The sequence below is a fragment of the Typopeltis vanoorti genome, chromosome 2, assembly GCF_054136105.1.
Source record: "Typopeltis vanoorti isolate ZY-2024b chromosome 2, IOZ_Tvanoo_1.0, whole genome shotgun sequence".
Lineage (NCBI taxonomy): Eukaryota > Metazoa > Arthropoda > Arachnida > Uropygi > Thelyphonidae > Typopeltis > Typopeltis vanoorti.
In genome coordinates, this window is record NC_143550.1 from 105,514,765 (window position 1) to 105,536,021 (window position 21,257).

The window sequence follows — 21,257 nt, forward strand, 5'->3', positions numbered from 1 at the left end:
AAACTCTTGACTTTGATCAGTAGATAATTGACAGAGATATCAAAAAGTTGTATACGGTGAGTGTGAATCTGTCAGATTTAAGGTGATCAGTAGTGCACCTCAGGGTTCAGTTCTTGGGCCATTGTTCAATCTACATTAATGGCATTAAGAAGCGTCTAACAGGAGATGTGCAATTGTTTGCCGATTATGCGATGATAGGCAGGGCAATAAGGGATACTCCTGATATCCACACTTACAAAATGATCTAAATAGGTTGGAAATTTGGGCAAATCAAAATGGCTGTCAATTTAATGTTAGTAAATGTAAAGTTATGCACTTTGGGGTGTTGAGATTTCCAGCGGTGCATTATATTAGTGGGGTTAAGCCATAAGAAACTGATGAGGCAAGGGATCTTGGCGTAATGGCGGATAAGAATTTGAAATTCAAAGAACACATAGCAAAAGCTGGAAATACAACTCGGAAGATAATTTCGATGTTGAAGCAAACCTTGGCATGTAAGGAACTCATTTTGCCTCTTTATAAGGACTGAATTATTGTGCGCAGATTCGGTCTCCCGGGTTCCAGAGGAGGATAAAGAAGCTGCAGAAAGTGTGCAAAGAATAGTTACAAAGATTATGTCGAGATTATGAGGCAGACTGCGGGCATGTGGATTGCAGACTTCAGATAACAGGAGAAAGAGGGGGAGGTGATATGAGTCAAACTTTTGAATGGGTATTACAGGATAGCGACTCATGAAATTTTTCGTTATATGGAAGGTGGTGAGAGAACACGGGGGGCATCCATGGAAGTTAAATTTGTTCACAGTCAAGAAAGGGACAAGAGCTAGGTTTCTCTCTCACAGAGCAGTGAGTGGAATAGTTGGCCTTTAGGGGTAGTAAGTGCATCTAGTGTCTCAGATAATAATATTTGGTCATTTAGTTAAAGCTGGTTTAAGATTTTGCAGACCGTTGTCCTGAATATCGACTTTGATGGAGTCTGTAACGTATGCAAGGCAAGCGCCACGATCACCATGAACAGGTTGGTGAGAGATTTGTTCATACTATTACTTAAGTGACATTTCTAAGAGGATAATTCCGATGTTGAAGCGAACCTTGGCATGTAAGAAACTCATTTTGCCTCTTTATAAGACCATGAAAGATAGCATGAAAAAAATGGGATAATAAAACATAACAGACAAATCTTCTGCAAAAGCATCATTCCAAAGCTCCTCCTGGAATGCTTCCTTAACTACCATTGCTTCCAAATTTATTTTAGATCAATCCTTTAACAATGACCTTGTGATTTATCGGACAAGAATAATGTAACGAACTCCAACAATGCCAAAGAAAACATCTTCACTCATCTTACTCTGAATGGTATTTAGATTTCAGATTTTTCTTATCGAGCTGACTTACACCTCTAGCCTTTACTGACAAACATCACATGTATAATATCTTCAGGAATGCTTCCTTAACTACCAAAAAACTTAAGTGTCCTCTTTTGTTCACAAACACTTATCGGCGGGTGTACATCCCAAATTCCATCAACACCTTAGAAGACTATCCTCTGCGTTTGAAATGGTACATCAAATGACTCCCAAAATTACCGCTTGATGCTCTCTCAAAGAGGAAGCCTACAAGACAGTTCCGTTCACTCACAAACACTCCAATCCCTTTTAAAGACGCTATATTTCTACATCTATTTTCATGGATGTTGCTCTGCCACCTTCCTCTAAGCATGTAAAAAACACGAGTTGCTTGTCAATGTACATACACAATTCACCTTCAAATTCACTGAACCAATTTCTCATTCACCCTCTTTTGAAAGTCCTTTCTCACACCATTTTCTCTATGATCTCCAACTGTGCAACATGTTCCTTCTTTCTCTTTATTCACTTGCCACAGTGACCTCATGAGTAATTGATATAAATTCACACATAAGCTGTAGTGACGTGTGCCTGCTACGTGTCGTAGTTCTTATGTTACTGACATAATAACTATTACAGAAGAATTTAACTGGTTTAAAGTTTCGATAATAAAGGGGGGGGGGAGTTGAGCGAATGAGGAAAAGTAACTCTAAACCACCTGCTTTCAGTTTCGGCTCAATAGACAATGCCACTTTGGTTGGAAAGATCTGGTTACGAATCCCGTATAACAGCGTTTCACAGATGGTGGGTCACGACCCGGCACCGGATCACGAAAGCTAAATGCCGGGTCGCGATAAAATTTCTAATGCCTTTTGTCCCAATCTATAAGTGTGAAACAGGCTTTTCAACACTGGTTTTTCTAAAAAAAAAATAAATATAGAAACCGATTGGAAGTCGAACCGGATTTAAGAATAAAGTTATCTTTTCCTCCAAACCTGACGTTTCTAGTTAACAAACAACAGCATCACACTTCTCATTAATACATTACTTGGTTTTAGTTTAATTTCTTTATAATTTTTGTAGGAGTAAATGCTTCTTTATTATAATAATAATAAATGAAAACTCTATGAACATTCAAATATGTTTTATTTTAACTATTGGCCATAAAAAGTTTAGTGGGGCAACGGAAAAATAACCGGGCAACGGAAAAAAAAAAGTTTGGGAAACCTTGCCGTATAGGACAGCGAAAAACCTTCCTCACGGCTTGTCAACTGAACGTAAGTTAGCTTAACAGATGGAAGGGTTTTTCCTCCCACAAGAGGCAAAGCGGCCAGAAGAACATAAGTCTCATAGCCTTTATATGGGGAATTTTTTGATTCGACCGTAAATCAAAAACAAGGCATTCCATCAGAACGCATATTTTGAATAACCATTTCTCAATTCCCCACTCGCTATTTTGGTGATTCATGACTAAACTAATTTGTTTTACAACAAATAAAATGTTTCGGATTAGAACGTTCCTGTTAAAACACTTTCGATGTAACCGGTGAACTTATGCAACAATTTATGAAGCGGAGACGTGACCTTAACTCCACTACACCATGCAGTGTACTTTCAATTTCCTTGACTCTTCGCATTGCGGTATAAAGTAGAGGGGGGAGGGGAATTAATCGGTACGAAAAAAAGAATCTTCTAAAACACTAATCTTTACTAAAAAAAGTCACTGTTTGGAGTTACAGGGAAGGCCAAGCAAGTCTCTAAATTCCACTCTCAATTTTCTTATATGCAAAGAATCGAGAATATGAAGCACTGAAAATGCCAAAGAATTTTTTTAGAAAATTCTCAACGCGGAAAATAAGGACCCAACTGTTAAGTACGGGTAGTAAGGTCAAAGAGATTATTTCACGGTATGTGAAATATTTGGTCTTCACTGGTTAAGGATGAAACGCTATCTCAATCGAATATTTACATTCACAGTAAAACTAAGGATGAGAATACAAAACACAAACTGTCAACTTACCGCTGAGAAAATTATTCAATTTCATTTGCATCATAATTAGATTAATCAGCACATTCGTCTTGCTGAGAAATGCTATTTTAAGCAAGTGAACGCACATTGATTAACCGAAGAAAGTGCCTATGGCTCAGCAAAACAATGGCAATGTAAAAGGCTCGTAAATCGGCTTTGAAATGACATTTCCTACTGAAAATGCGGAAATGTTTCGTTTCACCACTGAAAACGTGCCAAAGTATTTTGCCGAGAAATCTGTGAGTGAGGGATAAATTTAGATTATATATTCTACTTGAGCATGACTAAACTCAAAAAATGCTCAATTACTTGTTGAGTTGATAAATCCTCAAGCCTTCGGTGGCAATGTATACATAGAAATAAAAATGCTAGAAAAAGGCCTGATAAAGTCTGATAAATAAAGCGCTTCAGTTATAAGGGAATTAGATCTTCTAATTTTATACCATTAGATTATTTTTTACCTCCATCCTCTTCGCAAGCTGATCTCAAATTGGATGACGTTTAAATATGATTGAGGCGTATGTGGTTTTACAAGTCATTAAGAAGCTTACATTGATGAAGTACACTGACACGTATCATAAAAATAAAACATCTTGGACAAAAAATTAATCTGTTGAATCCTTTTCGAGTGTAATAATTGTTTCAATGAGTCACAGAAGACTTTCCACTAGAAATGAGTACAAAGTTGGTGGTATATTGTGCTTCACTTTACCTTTAATATATTTGCATCTTAATTAGCACATTTTCGTAGTTTTGTCCTAGTAAGTTTCAAAAGAGAGCAGACGATCTTAATCGTATCCCAATTTGCATAATTCAACCCACACCTGTGGGATGAACTCAATGGATATTACTATTACGCCAAAGCAACTAACCACAATAACAAGCCTTGCCCGTATTGCAAGATGAAAAACACTTCAACATACGCATGAGACCGTCTAGCTCATATGCAGTTAGAAACCTCTTATAAAGATTCATTGTGTCCTAGACAAAATCGAACCCATGTCTTTTCAAACCAAATGAAATACGATACATTATGTGGAAGTATTGAAGGTTCAAGACGCTTCTAATGACTTTCTGGAAGGGGGCTACAGAAGGCATGCGATGCAAAATAAGAGACGATTTGACTTGATCATCCGTGCAGAGTGGGATGGGAAAAATTGTATTTCAAAGCGAGTTTAATCTTTAGACGATGTTGCAATACTGCCATCTGAGTGAGAAAGAGAGAGGCAGGAGCACACATAGGCAGAAATTGCATCTGCAATGGATCAGACAGGACGACTGCCACTAGCATAGGTGGAGGGTATTCTACACTAGTAGTGATTAAGAAAAGTTCCAGAGCGTTGAGCGAGCATAGAAGTTTGTCTGGTATTCTGGTTGGTGGATGAACAACTTTCTTTAGGCCAATGTTTATATCAAATAGTTGAGACATTTCTTTCGCAGTTTGGTCAGTAGAAAAAAATCATCCAGAAAGATGATTTCCCTGTTATGGTATTTGGATTGCATGAAATCATACTTCAAGGATAAAACAGCTCAACATGATTGGTAGAAATGGGGAAGGGCAACAGATGAATGATACATGAGGCAAAGAAATCTTTAGCCATTCAATATTAGGCACCCTCTGGCAATGAATGGCAACTTCATTTTGTCAACAAGTCACCGTATGACTGCTTGCCAGCTTTGTATCAATGGTCACCAAGACGAGAAATAAGGCACGAAGATAAACTCCAGCACTCTAGAACAAATTTTTATCTGCATGTTAATTCCAAAATGCTGGAATTTTAATATTTTAATGTATACTATAAAATTAAAATAGTGTTTTACTTAATATTTCATTAAATCAGGAAGGAGGCCTGAGTAAGCTCAGTGCTAGGCCGCCCTAAGATAGACTTAAGTTTAAGTCTAGTCACTGACTGGAGGAACTTTGTCTAAGCGTTTTTTTTCTCGATCAGTTCCCGAGTTAATCGATCTCTGTACAGACAAGAGCTTTTTTTTTTTTTTTTTTTTTCCTTCCAGGAAACATGGGTTTTTCGTTAATGACATGCAACTGAAAGGCGATAGTGTATCTCAAAACAGGATCTGCTTACAAGCTCAAACTATTTACAAAGATCTTTCGCAGAACTTGCCATCCACTAGCAAAGACATCAGCGAAGAGTTTAAAGTTAGCCAAGGATGGTTTGAGAAATTCAAGAATAGAACCGGTATCCATAGTGTTGTTAGACATGGAGAAGGTGCTAGTACTGACAAAGAAGCCGCTGAAAGGTTCGTGAAGGAATTTCAGAAACTGATGGAGTGAAGGTTACAGACCAGAACAAGTTTTCAACTGTGATGAAACTGGGCTTTTCTGGAAGAAATGCCTAAGAGAGCGTTCATCACTGAGGAGGAAATGGCATTGCCAGGACGCAAGTCAATGAAAGACAGACTAACTTTGCTTTTTTTGTGCCAATGACAGTTTTTAGCTTTCTAGATATGATTTTGCCCTAATTTGGTCCCTATGAATGGTCCTATTAAAACCAAAACTGAAATTACGGGCAGCGACCTAATTTTCTCCTCACTTCTAAATTGTACAGTGTTGCTGTCATCAAGCAACAATACCTTGACATAGAAATTGACTGAACCTTAACATAGAACTAATCATAAAATTCTACTTTAACTTTCGTTTTTATTCGCAGTTTGAGAAACAAGTGATCCGTTATTGTCATAAAAAGCCCGAAACGTTAATAAAAAGTGTTTGAGCAGAAGTATTGAAAGTGATTTAATCGGATTACAAAGGAAACCGAGAAATAGTAGGTACTAAAAGAGGCGACAATAAAAGTCATTTACTTTAGTTAATACCATTTTCTCACTTAACTTTTCCACTAGGTTTTCTCTGATTTCTTCTAAAAATAACATGCTTGAAAAGGTAGTAGCAAGAATTGTGATGGATAACTAATAGCCAGTTCATTTATTTGTAATATTCATGTATGCGCCACCGGGAAAACCAAGTACCCAACTAATCTGATTATTAGTTCGGTTCAGCTATTACTCAGCATACATCAGCAAGCACAAACTGCTTTGCTAGCAGATATCGGTTTGAAGTTGTCAGCTGGATAGTTTTTTTTTTTTTTTAATGAAAATAAAACTGCAAAGTGGTTCCATTTTCACACCAATGCCAAAGAAAGTAATGAAAAAATTGCACTGATGCCAACGCAGTTCTTAATAATGTTCACAATAATACTCTTATTCGATAAAAACCTACCCATAAATTTATCTCGTGAAGAAGTTGATGACGAGCATCTCTGTCGTGCTGATGTAGTGTCGACCTGCGTGCCTTTGTTTACCATTTGCGGTTCCGTTTCGAAAGTCATTTTCTTGATTATCTGGCAGCGTGAGAGTGCAAAGTTATATATGCCTCACAAAGAGGCGCTGCTTTTATCAGATACGTAAACAAATCAGACAAGGCGATGCCTCTTGCTTTCGTAAATCAGGTTTGATGTTTACGAATGTAGGAGAGACCAGGCGTCCAATGGCGCACCAAGAGCTATTCGTAATTATTTATATAACCTAAGTTATTAATGAAAAGTAAACTGCATATGAAATAGATTTCTTCTGTGTAGAACAATGCCGTAAATTAAGAATGATCGGAAATTTTTAAAAGCAGCGAGCCTGATTCACCAAATTAACAGATGGATTTCACTGCACTGCTTGTGGAGGCCTCAAAGTTGCTCGACAGAGAGAGAGAGAGAGAGAGAGAAGAAAAAAGCTCAATGTTAAGCCTTACCAACTCTTTCCGGGGAATAGGCCAGAAATTTACATTGCCGGCTGATGATGCGCATCTCGGGGAAATGTAAATTAGTTTTTTTCCCCTTTTTTTTTTCGAATTTTTATTTCGATTTAAAAGAAAAAAGAAAAAAAAAAGAAAGAAAAAAGAAAGAAATTTTGTATACAAGTACATAAAGGTGTTAAAGATACCAAGCTATTTTAAACCTGGTTTTACTCCATTTCCCAAGTAAGTAAACAGACAAACAAGTCAAGTTTGCGCCTGCACGTATTGCGAGTATAGCTGACCCCTGAAAGTAGTGCAAGTCAAGGCAACTCATGGTATTGAATGATTTTTATGTTAATAAAGAAAATTAAATATTCTGGACTTGTTCATGGCGATTATTACATCCAATGAATGCCTATATACTTGTTTTGTTATTAAACTGCCAACCATGCAGGAAATCACTCCCGTTCCAAATGGATATTGCTGCTTTCTTGTGAAGATCTGGCGGTTAGATTTTAGAATACTAAACTGTTTTGAGAATCAAAAAAAAAAAACAGTTGGCAGTTTAGTAACAGAATCAACGAGTACACACACACACACACACACACACACACACACACACACACACACACACACACACGAGAGAGAGAGAGAGAGAGAGAATTAACAATAAAATGCTAATACTGGTAATATATATGTAATATGTAAATATAATTAAACTTGCCAAATCTTACTACTAATAGTATTAAAAACAAAAATATGCTTGAATTACGACAAACTGAAAAATGCACATTCGCATCAAATGCTAAAACGGAACTATGAATTCATATCACTTAGTGTTCACTTCAGAAACGGTTGGGTTGAGGAAGGGTATAATATAATCAGTCGGTTCGAGTGAGCAGAACAGTAATACAAATTCAGTCACGCATTAGCTATGTAAATATTTAAAATATTGCATAAAGTATATCCAACATTTCTTGCAAAAACACAAATGAATAAACAATAAGAAAAAAGAAAAACTTTCAGACAAGAGAAATTGAAGCCGGATCTGGAGAAACTGTTTGAAAAACAGAAACTCCGGTCCAAAAGTAAATAGTAACCCTACAAGAGCAGTCCCAGATTAACTCTTTGTACACCCAGGTTCTAATGTATACCAGCTTAAATCTTTTCGTGGGCTTCAAATAAGATATTAAAAACTAGAACGATAACTCATCTCTAAGTTAGAGGCTGACTGGCAACTATCAGTCTATTGGACAATCTCACCCAGTGTGCTTAAATCCACTGACTTCTTTTTTTTTCAATTCTTCAAACAATTAGTTTACTATTCTAGAAATCTGACCATGAGATTTTCACAAGAAAGCATCAATGTCCATTTTTCTGGAAATGAATGGAAGTGATTTACTGCATAGTTGGCAGTTTAGTAGCAGAATCAAACTAGTTTATCATTCTTAAGTAGCTTCTCTGATTTGGAGGTTATCAATCATGGTGTACTAGTGTCCATATCTCTGATCTATCATAATTAAACATTGGGGCCAGTACCGTAACAGGGCTCCAAGAACAAGTAAAGGTATCCACAATTAAGGTGGGACAAGAAAATGTTCCATGTTAGATGTGTGTTCACACAGGACAGTTTGACTATTTGGGGGGGGGGATCTGGGTTTATAGGAGAAAAACCCTCCACCTCTGTATGAGACCAGCTAACTCTCCTTTCATTGAAAAAGCCCCAATAGGTTCTTTCACATCACAAACGGGAGCCGAATCCAGATCTTTCCAACTAAAAGTCTCTGTTGAAATTGAGCTATGGAGCCTCAATTTATGGTTAAGAAGTTGCATAAGGAAGGTGGGTGTATGCAAGGAAGTTAGGAGCAGGTTTGACTTGGAAATTGGCCTGGAAAGTGTAGAAACATCAAATAAGTTTAAGCATTTGAGCATTGTGTCTGAAGAGAGCCTCCCATGACGTTTAGTTCCATGGTGATCTGGAGATATTGTTTCACTCCATGACAATAAATCAAGTTGTCTTTTATTCATCAGCCAATATTTGTGGCACATTCTCTCTCTCTCTACTATATCATTATACAAAATTAACACAGAAACTCTGAAATATACGAGACAGTCAATCCACAAGACAATTTGTTTAGAAAAAAATAATGCACACTCACTACTTATCACAGCTTGTTCAGAAAATGTTGTTTGAAAGACATACTCCTACACTTCATATTTCCTTTAGTTTCAAATTTCAGAAATGGCTATAATCCATTTGAGTTTGAAAGATCTGAATCATGAAGGTGGAGAGTGTATCTGTGGATGGTTTGAGGTCCTACTCTAAACATATTCAATTTGTTCTATATTCCTTTCATTCTTCTTTACTAATTTTTCATTAGATATGTCATTCAACTCAAAGTATTAAATACTAGTTAAGAAAGGAAGTAACAGATAATGACAAAGATAATTGAAGCAATTAAAATATATTATGAACTTTATTAAAAAGGTAATAGGGATGGTAGTTTTCCTATACATCTTATGCAAAGGACCATATTTAGCTTGATTGTCCCTATATAAATATGTTGGTAGTGTGTAATATGAAGCATATTGCTAATGTGTAATAGGAAGATCAAATAGAGAAATGATTTTGGATACCATCACAATTTTTGCAAATTTAATTCTATATATTTCAGAAAACTGGAACAGATAAGAAGCCGAGTTGAAAATCCAATGGTTAATGGAATTTACATTATAGGATAATACAGGGATTTATGCATCCAGGACAAGGTAATGATGTTTCTAGGTCCTTGGTTTTTTTTTTTTTTTTTAAATCCACATGTTAATACAGAATTTTCACATGTTAAATCAATGCTGAGATGTAATTCTCTAAGCTCTTCACGTTATGAATCTCAAACTATGCAACATTCCTTATGGTTATAAACAATAGGTACCTTTAAAGATTAGATTAATATTCCATATGGTTGCAAAGAGTGGCTACTCAGCAAGATATTTTTCCACAAATCAATAGAATCAATTATCTCAAAGCATTAATATCACGATTTTCATCATACACAAGTAAATTAAGCTATAAAGTTAGTTTTTGATCATAGGCTTTAGGAAAAAACTTCAGACTGAATTTACAATGAAAGAAAAGATTAATATTTCAGATACACCTAAACCTCTTTTTGTGCGAATTTTTTTACGCGATTTTTATTCACTTTTACGTGACCGACCTAAAGTTAGTCAAGAAAATTCTGAGAATTTTGTGGAACTGCATTCTCGTTTCAATTAAGAAAATTCTAAATTCTTACAAATTTCATTTATTGGGAATTCCCTGAATTACATAAATGCCTGCGCATAAAAAAGCAGTTCTTAACAGTTTGAATTTGGTGCTTGAGTAGACAACATAGTCTGCATTTTTCGCATTTGCATTTTTAAGTGATATCAAAATAAAAATCACGTTACAAAATTGATAATTTTGCCAAGAAATAATAAATGGCAAGCTATATGTAATTTTCAAACTTTCATTTCATTAACCTAAGATTTTAATCCAGCCCTCACATGATGTTGCCGATAACAAAAAAAAAAAAAAAAAAAAAAAGGAAAGGAAAGCCGTTTCCTTGGATATAAAAATTCAAATTTTAGATCGTCTTCAAACTGGGGAAGGTGCGACAACTGTGGGTAAGCATTTTGGAGTCTGTAAATCAAATGTCAGATCTATAAAGAAAAATGAAGGGGCTATTAGAAAAGCGGTATGTTCTGGTACAAAATCGAGTGCGAAATTATCATCATACACAAGAGATGTTGTTCTAGAAAAGGCCGAAAAAGCTTTAGTGATGTGGATAGAAGATAATGTACAAAAACTAATGCCAGTTGAAGGAAATTCCATCAAGCAATCAGCATTGAGATTTTATGAACAGATTAAAAATCTGCAGCCAGATACTTCATCTCAATCGAGGAAAAAATATGAATTTCATGCAAGCAATGATTGGCTGGCTAAGTTTATTAAAAGACATGCTCTTCATAATATAAAAATTAAAGGTGAAATGGCTTCTGCTGATGCAACAGCTGCTAAAGCATTTCCACAAAAACTTGCTAAAATAATTGAAGATGGAGGTTTCACTCGTGAATAAGTTTGGAATATGGATGAAACGGGCCTTCTCTGGAAAAAAAAATGCCAAACAGAACTTACTTATCAAAAATGCAAAAAACTGTTGGTGGGTTCAAAGCAGCAAAGGATCGCATAACACTCCTATTTTGTTCGAACGCTTTAGGAGATCGGATGATAAAACCACTGCTCATAAATCGATCATTAAGACCATGGCCAATGAAAGGCGTAGATTTTCAAAAATTGCCAGTTCATTGGATGGCCAACAAAAAAGCTTGGTTGACCATTGATATTTTCATTGAGTGGTTCCACAAACATTTTGTGCCAGAAGTTAGACGCTATTTGAATGACAAGAGTCTCGAACTTAAAGTGCTTTAGATTCTTGATAATGCACCTGGTCATCCTGCCATAGAACACCCAAATGTGCAATTTTTTTTCTGCCGCCAATACCACATCATTGCTACAACCTCTAGATCAGGGTATAATTGCGACTTTTTAAACATATTATGTCAGACGGACATTTCAGTACGTTTGGAAAAGTTAAATGATGATGAAACACTGTCAGTTATGGATGTGTGGAAAAAAATTTTCAATTATGGATTGTATTGATCAGGTTCAATTATCGTTATCTGAATTGAGACCAGAAACTATGAATGCATGCTGGAAAGCTATTTGGCCCACATGTGTTAAAGAGAATGCTCCTGTTCCCTTCAATCATACTGCAGAATTCCCAAATATAATAAGTTTGGCATGTGTAATGGCAAAAAAGGATTCTATGATCTTATGTCGGCAGATATTGAAGAATTATTAATTGATAAACCTCTTAGCAAAGACGAAATAGTGGAGACTGTTTCTGAATCTCCTGAAAGCAAAGAAGTTAATGATAATGATCAAGATAATCCTACTTTAACTGCTGATATTATTAAAGAGGGTCTTAAACTGGGCAGTAATTTAGGCAATTATTTTGCCCGACATGATCCAAATGAAAAACGTGCTGGGAAGTTTTCACGTGAGCTTAAGTTGTTAATGTCTTCATACAAAGAGTTATGTCGCGACTTATCTAAAGCATCAACACAGCGATTAATAACTGAGTTCATGCCTAAAACTACTGAAACAACCAGTGGTACTTTTGTTCAAGATATGACAAGAAGAATTTCACAAGTTAAGGCGGAAGTCGATGACGATAACTAGTAGTTCTAGTGATATTACAGTCTCACGAAAACGAAAGCTTTCGCGTTTATTGTCAGAAACTGATAGCGAATAACAATTTTTTTATAGAATCCTTAGCAAACAACTGAAATGAATGTTTTTTTTTTTTAAAGTTATTAAAATGCATTATATGTATGTGTGTTCTCATTGAAATGTAAATAAAAATCTTATGATCCTAGCGAATTTAATGTTTATTTTTTTCATTATTTTGCTTATATTTCAAGTCTGGAACCAATCTTCACTTTTTCTATAGAGTCAGCAGTTCTTTTTACACGAATTCTGTTTACACGTGATTTTTAGGAACGTATCTATCACGTAAAAAGAGGTTTAGGTGTAATTTCATTTTGTCAATACTTTTCTGAATAAGGAAAACTGGATAGATACTTCAGCTGAAAATTTAAGTTAAGATTAAATTCACTTAAGATTTTGATTGTACTTGAAGAAAGAATATCTTCTGCTTTGTGAAAAGGCAGATAATTCCCCCCCTCCCACTTAAAACTACATGCATGCATGAATATATGGAAAAAACAAAACTTATCCTTCAGTGAAGTCAAAAATACTACAGCATTCGAATAAAAGATTTACACAAGAATTAATTTTTGCTTTTCCAGGATGTTAAAGTACAGAGATATTATCCAAGAGAAAGGAATATGCTATAAATGCATTCTATATTTGTTACTTATAGAAACTATTTTGAATTTAACTTATTAATTTAATTTAAAATTTAATTTAGTAAATTATCAAGCGATTCATAAAGAGAAAACCTGCGAACTCAAATTTAAATTATGCTACTGAAAAATACAGAAGCAATGCCATGTTTGTCTTATAAAAAACCTGTGAGGTGGAAATAATCTTAATCATTACTCACTGTTCAAGAAGACTATGATCTAGGAATGTTAGATTTGAGAATATTGGAGACTTGACAATTAGAGTAATTTGAAGGAAACTATTGATAGGATGCTAATAATATGAACTTTATAATTTAAGAAATAATAGATTAGTATTTGTTTTAATCCTTTACCCAAGTGAGAGTAAAGCAAAGCTGGCACATGAAGTAGCTTCACAACTAGGTTAATTGTATATGAAAGATTTCACATCAAATTGCAATTATAATTTACTCTAAAACCATGCAAAAAAAAAAAAAAAAAAACTTTCTATAATTACATGGCATCACAGTCACCTGATGCCAGTTGAGGATATATCTAGAACTCTTGATAGTTTCCTATAATTTTTGTTGTTGACAAAATGGGGAGCCAAAGTGACCACAAAATAACAGGACTGTGTATTATCACATGTTAAAGTTAAAAAGAAATGCCTTAACCTCCCTACTGGCCGATGTGGATGAAATCATCATCAGTTGCATCAGTCTTGGGACTGGTAGCTCAGCATGAATTTCCTCCATTCTGCTCTGTCATTGGCTTTCAACAGGTTTACAGAATCGTATCCAGATTTAGCTGGATGTCTATAGACATGACCAGGTGTGTGTGGGGGGGGGGGGGTTAATGTTTATCAAAATTCACCTAGATATATTGCTATTGCTTCTGTATTTTGGCATAAGCATATATATAACAAGTAAAAAGGATTTTCACCTTCAAGGTGAACAGCCAATAATGAGTAAATAAACTTGGCACTGATCCATGCTTTTTCACAAACATGCCAAAAAGAAGAATGGTATTATTCTACAATGACCGTATGGCTTACTGAATCAGTTCACTTCCATGGTTAATTTTAGATAATAATAATAAAGAAACAGATTAGTACTAACATCTGACCTCCATGGAGTCAGAGACTCATCGTGGGAGGTACACACTATTGCATACAATGCTCATCCAACCATGTCTTAAACTGATTCAATGTGTCCACATCCACAACATGCTCAGGCAATGCATTCCACTCACCAACAACCCTCCATACAAAGAACCTGCTTCTCACTCCTTTGCTCACACCCTCCTTATACAGTTTCCAGCAATGGCTTCTTGTTCTGCTCCCATATCCCATTCTATGAAAAATCTCTTCCACGTCTACCTGATAACAACCCCTGACCAGCTTATATGTCGCAATCATATCCCACCTCTTCCTCCTATTCATGAGGCTCTGCAACTTACCTTCTCTCAATCTGTCCTACTCCACATTCCAAAGACCACTGACTACCTTCGTGAATCTTCTCTGTACCCTTTCCAACATACTCGTCACCATGAAAACCCAGCGACCAAATCTGTGCACAATAATCCATATGAGGCCTGATCAAGGCTTTATACAATGGAATCATAACACCTCTATTTCTGCATGTCAGGGCTCTCTGCATCATTGCCATTATTCGATGTGATGTGTTCACAACTTGTGCAATGTGGCTCCTGAATTTCAGGTCCTTGTTCACTATCACTCCTAGATCTCTCATCTCCTCTACTTCTGTTAAAGTTTCCCCACCAAGTGTATACTTTGCATCCCATTGTTGCTTACCAAATCTCAAAACCTTACACTTGGCAACATTGAACTCACAGTTCCACTTGCCTGCCCTGCCCATTCATGCAATCTATTCAAGTCCCCTTGTAAGGCATTAACATCAGCCTGACTGTGCATTGCTCTCCCCAGTTTTGCATCATCTGCAAACAGCTGAATATTACTAGTTAAACCCAACCCTATATCATTAACACACAAACTGAACAACAATGGCCCCAAAACTGACCCCTGCAGCACACCATTGGTGACCTTTCTCTTTCGAGATACTGCACCCTCCATATACAACTTTCTGATATCTATCTGACAGCCAGTCACTGATCCAACACAGAAGTCTGTTATCCAATCCCATCTGTTTCAATTTATTTAGGAGCTTGTCATGTGGCAGTCTATCAAAAGTTTCTTAATCACTTCTGCTTATAAACAATTTGCATGAATGAATGAAAGAGAGAAATAATGGCTTTTTAAATAAATCTTCATATAAGATATCAAATAAAACTAATGCTTCTTTCTTCGTACTATTATTAATGGAGCAGTTTAAGGTTCTACCCTTTTCCTCCTTTATATCCTGGGCATTTCTATGCACAGTCATAGAAATGCCCCAAGTTAGTTTAATCCAAAAACTAATTTAATTTATGTAGTTCATCTAATAAATACAACATATCTTGTTCCTGAATATATACAGATATGTTTTGTTAGTAAGATGCTCAGAGAAAAATAAAATATGCATTTAGTATCTAAGCTTTACATTGCAATGCATATGAGCTACCTTTCCATCTTTGTTTATCAAAAAGGGTTGTAAACTTACAGTACATCAATGCTGTGGATGGATTAAGAGGAAATCTTGGAACCCTATTTGAAGAAATATACTTTTGCAAGTCAATTCAGGTAGTCTCACATTACATGAAAATCTTCCAAGGAATAAAGAAATTCACAAAAGTCCACACCACAGTACAATATGAACTCAGCAGATTATGTTGGAGAGAGCAGAGATGCTATCCATTCAGCCAACAGGTAAGGGAATAAAAACTTCCAACAACGCAATTATGTTGTAATCAACCCCAGCAACTCACAATTTTTAAATGGTAGTCTCCGAAAAGAAAACTGTATTACTATTATTGTCACTAATAATTATAATAGAAAAATCACAGTAATTTAAGTCTTTATAAATTGAAATTTAAATACATTTTATTTCACATTTTTAAACGTTCTTTGCTTGGGTAGAGAACCAGTACCGTTCATTTAATGCCTTATTTCAAAACCTCATAGATAACATGGCCATGTGTGTAGGTAAGGTTATTTGGCTTAATGGCTGAATAAACAGGATATGAGGCAGGAAATTCTAGTACTTCAAGCTGTATCCAAACAAGGAATATTGTTAATATGCATGCTTCCATTGTAATGTATATTCAACATACCAGATTTGGTAGAAAATGATTCACTATCTGCATCAGAATCACAGCCATTGATGCTCCTATTGGGAGTTGCATTACTTTTCTTGGAAGGAATATGGAGCTTTTCCATCTTTCTTAAAAACAGTAAAAAGAAGAGAAATCTAAGTAATTATTTTATATAAATAGCTTCATTTTCAAAATATTTATTTAAATTCAAAATAAACTTCATACTTAGCAAATCTTTCAAAAAAAATTTTTTTTTTTTTAATCTGCTAATAGTGTGATGACTGGAATTGAGTTTCCAGACTAGATCACAATCATACAGACCATGAAAATATAAAGAAATCAAAATACTCTCCAGAGTTATGTGGGACTTTAGTATACTACTCTATTCCCAACAAATGTCGCAAACTAGCTTTAGAGATATCACTATGAACAATCCACCCTTCATTCTCCCATGTTCCTTTAAATAACTGTAAAACTATTGATCACTGTCCAAGACAATTTACTTCTGCCCATTATGCTTCTCAACCATAATATTTTCTTCATTTCTATCTCTTTCCTTCAACGTTTCTTTCCATTTTTAGTTATATTTTATAGCAATGATACAATATTATCACAATTTAATGCCTTATTAGAAAGTTACATTATCATCATCATGCGTATCAAGGATTTAGGCCTAGCAATGCCTGTTCTGGCCTTAGAAGTCATCGTTGAATCGTTTAAGAGGATGTCCTGGTTTTCTGTTACATTATCATCATCATACAGGCACCTCCATGGAGTCTGAAGATCCATCACGAGAGACCCAATCTATCCACACAATCCTTGAACCCATTAACAGACAAAGTCCTCGCAATTGACTCTGGCAACCCATTATACTCATTCACAATTCTCTAAGCAAAAAATTTAATCCTCAAACCCTTACTAACTACAACCTTTATTCAACTTTCAGGGATGACCCCATGTTCTGGTACCTCTAGGCAAGTGCCAAAACATTTCCCCTGCATCTATCATTTAAAACCCTTTAAGCAATTTAAATGTTGCTTAAAGGGTTTTATATGATCCTCTCTTTTTCTCCTATCATCCAACTTTTGCAATCCACACACTTTCAATCTATCCTCATAAGGAACATTCCACAGGCTACTCAACATCTTGGTCAGTTGCTTCTGAATCCTGCTTCCTCTCCCCAAGAAACCCACAGGACCAGACTTGAGCACAGAAATATGGATATGGGCATATCAAGGCAGATATAGGCATATATTATAAAGAGGAATAACAAATTCCTTATCTCTATTTGTTAATGTGTTCTTCAACAGCAAAGCAATCTTATGGGCTACCTTAGCAATATGTCCTCTAAACTTTACTCTGTCTACCACCACCCCTAAATCTCTAGCTTCATCTATTTCCTGGAGTACAGTGCCATTAATATGATACACAGCTTGTAATCTATCCCAAAATGCAAAACTTCACATTTCTTGACATTAAACTGACACCCCCATTAACTTTAGCTCATACTGACAGCCTATTTAAATTGCCCTGCAAGCTCTCCACATCACCTTGATTAATTATCACTACCTAATTTCACATCATCAGCAAACAACTGAATATTTCCTTTCAGGTTATTTCCTATATTTATATACAAATTAAACAGCAATGGTCCCACCACTGAATCTTGTGGCACACCACCCTCTTATCCACTTAACTAATCAGTGTCATATCCATCCCCATTTGTTCTAATTTGCATAACAGAGCTCCATGTGGTATTCTGTCAAATGCCTTTGCAAAATCCTACAAAATCATCATGTAGTCATTTCCTTTATCCAACTCAGCTGTTACTCTATTATAAAAAGTTAGTAAATTATTAAGGTATGTCCAAACTTTCACAAAGCCATGTTTACCCTCATACAGTATCCCATTCTTGAATTCTCATTTTTTACCAATTTTCTAGTACTTTTACTATCATGCCTGAGATACTGATTGGTCTATAATTTGCTACTGTAGTCTTAGAACTTCCCTTATGCAAAGGAATTATTTTGCCCACAATCCATTCCTTTGGAATTACAGAGCTGAAATTTAAATTAACGAAATTTGTTGGAAGTTTTTCTACTTGGTTATACTATAAATTAAAGATAAAAAGAAATTATATACTTGGTTTAATCCTTTATCCAAGTGTAAGCAAACAAAGTTTACACCTGAAGTATTTTCAGGACTGGGACAACTTGTATATAGAAGCTAATGACTTTACATCACTTGCCTTAATATCCAAGTATATAATTTCTTGGTATCTTTAATTTATTTAAAATTAAAGATCCTAGTCAAAGGCATTGCCAGTTGCCTTGCACATTCTCGCAAAACCCTAGCTGACATCCCATCTAATCCCACAACCGTATTTACATTGAGATTCTACACTATCCTAAGAACCTCGAATTCATCTACCTCTGTTCCCATATTAGTGTCCATCACATAGGTTAAACCAGTAACCTCACTAGGATAATATACCCTTGCAAAGTGGTCACTCAATAATTCAACTATTTTATCTGCTTCCATCTTCTCATGACCATCACTCAAAGTTAATCTTCCATAGTCATTCTTCCTCTTACTTGCTGCATATCAAAATAACTCTTTGGGATTTCCTTCGGCCTGCTGGGCTAGATTCTTCTCATAATCTGATTTTGTCTTCCTTGCCATGCTGGTCACCTTTCTTGCCTGAGACTTGTACTGTTCATGAGTTTGCTGGTCAGTCTTTCTCTTTATATACCTTTCACAGCATTTTCTTCTTCTGCAGCTCGTGCTTAATGATATTACTCATCCATCTAATTCCTACCCAATTAACCCTCTTTACACTAGGTATATAATTTAATACTGCTCCTCTAGATGACCCTTAACTATATCCATTGCACTAATAACACCCTTAACCCTGCAGTGTTTTATGTCATAGAACATATTAAAGCTTCTTCCTAAGCACGTCATAATTACCTGCCTTGTAGTTGTACAAATACTCCTTCTTGATAGAATATTTCTCATGTTTTACAATCTTCCAATTGCATGGTCACTTTCATCAATTGGAGACAATGTTGTCACGTTGATTATGAATAGCTCTTCTGATCCTATGTTCAGATCCAATATTCTCCCAGTCCTAGTCCCTTTCATCACATGGTGCCCTAAGTAATTATCTCTTAGCAGGTGTATAAATTCTATTTTCTTCCTGCCATGTGATCTTTCTTCCTTCCAGTCTATATCTCCATAGTTGAAGCCCTCCCTAACAATCACTCAACCTGTACTCATCATACTAATTTGATGTTGCATGTCTTCCAGATCATCTGTAGAACTTCCTGGCTTATAGCGACAACCAACTGTATATTTTGTCTTACTGGCCTTAATCTCACACCAGATTGCTTCAAATGAAAAGCCACCCTCCTGCCTGTTTCCTATTCTTTTTGGGTGCAATCATCAGCAGTACTCCTTCCCCATCCTATTTTCTCTATCTTCCCTGAAAATACTAAACCTTTCACATTCAATACCTGTAACGACATCATCTGCTGTTAGCTAAGTCTCACTAATACCTATAACTTTTGGCAAAGCTGCACTAAGCAATGCCATTAACTCCTCCCTTTTGTTCCTGATACTTCTGGCATTAGTATATAGCAATTGCATTATCCCTTTAGTCCTCCACCCACCTTTACTTTCTGAATTGACTACTCTATTCAATATTTTTGCTTGAGAGACTAGATTCCACACTTGGTCATCCTCACACTCACCCGCTTCATGGGCGAATGTGAGGGAAATTTAGGCAATTAGGATGAAACATTCTAACAACTCCTTTACATCCTCCCTCATAGAATACTTCTCACCTCACAAATCATTTGTACAAACCAAAACCATCATTTCTTTCGGCTTACCTTTTTGCATCTGATTGGCATGGCTAATATTATGATTTTTTGCACCCGGGAAACATGACTGTCGCACTTTCTTTAAATATTCCCCTGATTATTGAGTCTCCATACATAATTTTTCATAAACCTTATATTCAGAATTTTAAACTACTTAGCTTTTTTTTTTTTTTTTTTTGTGTCCAAGAAACAAGTTGACTTTCATTTTTTGTTTCTTTTTTTTTAAAGTTGTATTGGCTCTTTTCATTCTTTCAATTACTTCTATATTATTCATAATTTGTTAATGATATCCTGAGCATTTGTTAATGATATTTGTTAATGTTAATGATTATTTGTTAATATTTGTTAATAATAGATGTTAATGATTATTTGTTAATGATATCCTTTGTTTCAAATGCTATAAATTCAGAATTTTTATTTGCATAATATAAAAAAAATAATATATCTAATATGGAACTACTATAAAAAAATCAACATTTAAAGGAACAAAGAAATTATATGTTTATCTAGGAAAGATGCGAGTTTAAGGCTAGCAAACATTTATGAATTGCACAACCATTACATAGCTATACAGGTAACTGATTTATGTCAATCTGTCACAGCAACTGGCAGAACTGCAATATTCAGAATTATGCCCAAGCAACTGCAGTCAGGAGAACAGTATTTTATATCTGCTAACCTGGGTGATGAGCAGACCCATCTCATTCTCCAACTATGACAAATTTACAGAATCACAACTGTGTTATTAGAGGCATGAACATGGTACATGGTTAACAAAGTACCATGCTTAGTTTCTAGAATATTGTTCTGGATTGTCTAATAATGTAGCAACCACAATGCTAAATGTATGACAGGTTTACATATCACACGTTTATAAGTGTAATTCACATTAAAAGAAAACTCCATGTTATGACTGGTTTTTTGTCCATTTTGCAAGGGTAATAATAACCTGAGATTCTTGTAGTAAAACACTTAGCAGGATTCATATACACATCTTTCCAACCAAAGGACATATATTACATCATTCTTTTGACTGTTTTATGGAGATGCAAAACAGAATTTCATTTTCTAAATACTATATCATAATACTAAACCACAGAT

At 35.4% G+C, this 21,257-nt stretch overlaps 1 protein-coding gene across 7 annotated transcripts in view; it reads right to left on the reverse strand.

Moving 5' to 3' along the window:
• AMPdeam (AMP deaminase) overlaps window positions 1-21,257 on the reverse strand; it is a 443,168-nt gene that overhangs the window by 382,126 nt on the left and 39,785 nt on the right. For 4 of the 7 annotated variants that reach the window (XM_090412444.1, XM_090412451.1, XM_090412439.1 and 1 more), the window contains exon 2: window positions 16,291-16,400. In XM_090412444.1, the coding sequence (XP_090268570.1) occupies window positions 16,291-16,400 (110 nt within the window). Of the gene's footprint in view, window positions 1-6,609; window positions 6,705-16,290; window positions 16,401-21,257 lie in introns of those variants that run through there. The other 3 variants (XM_090412463.1, XM_090412471.1, XM_090412478.1) reach the window with 2 other exon arrangements.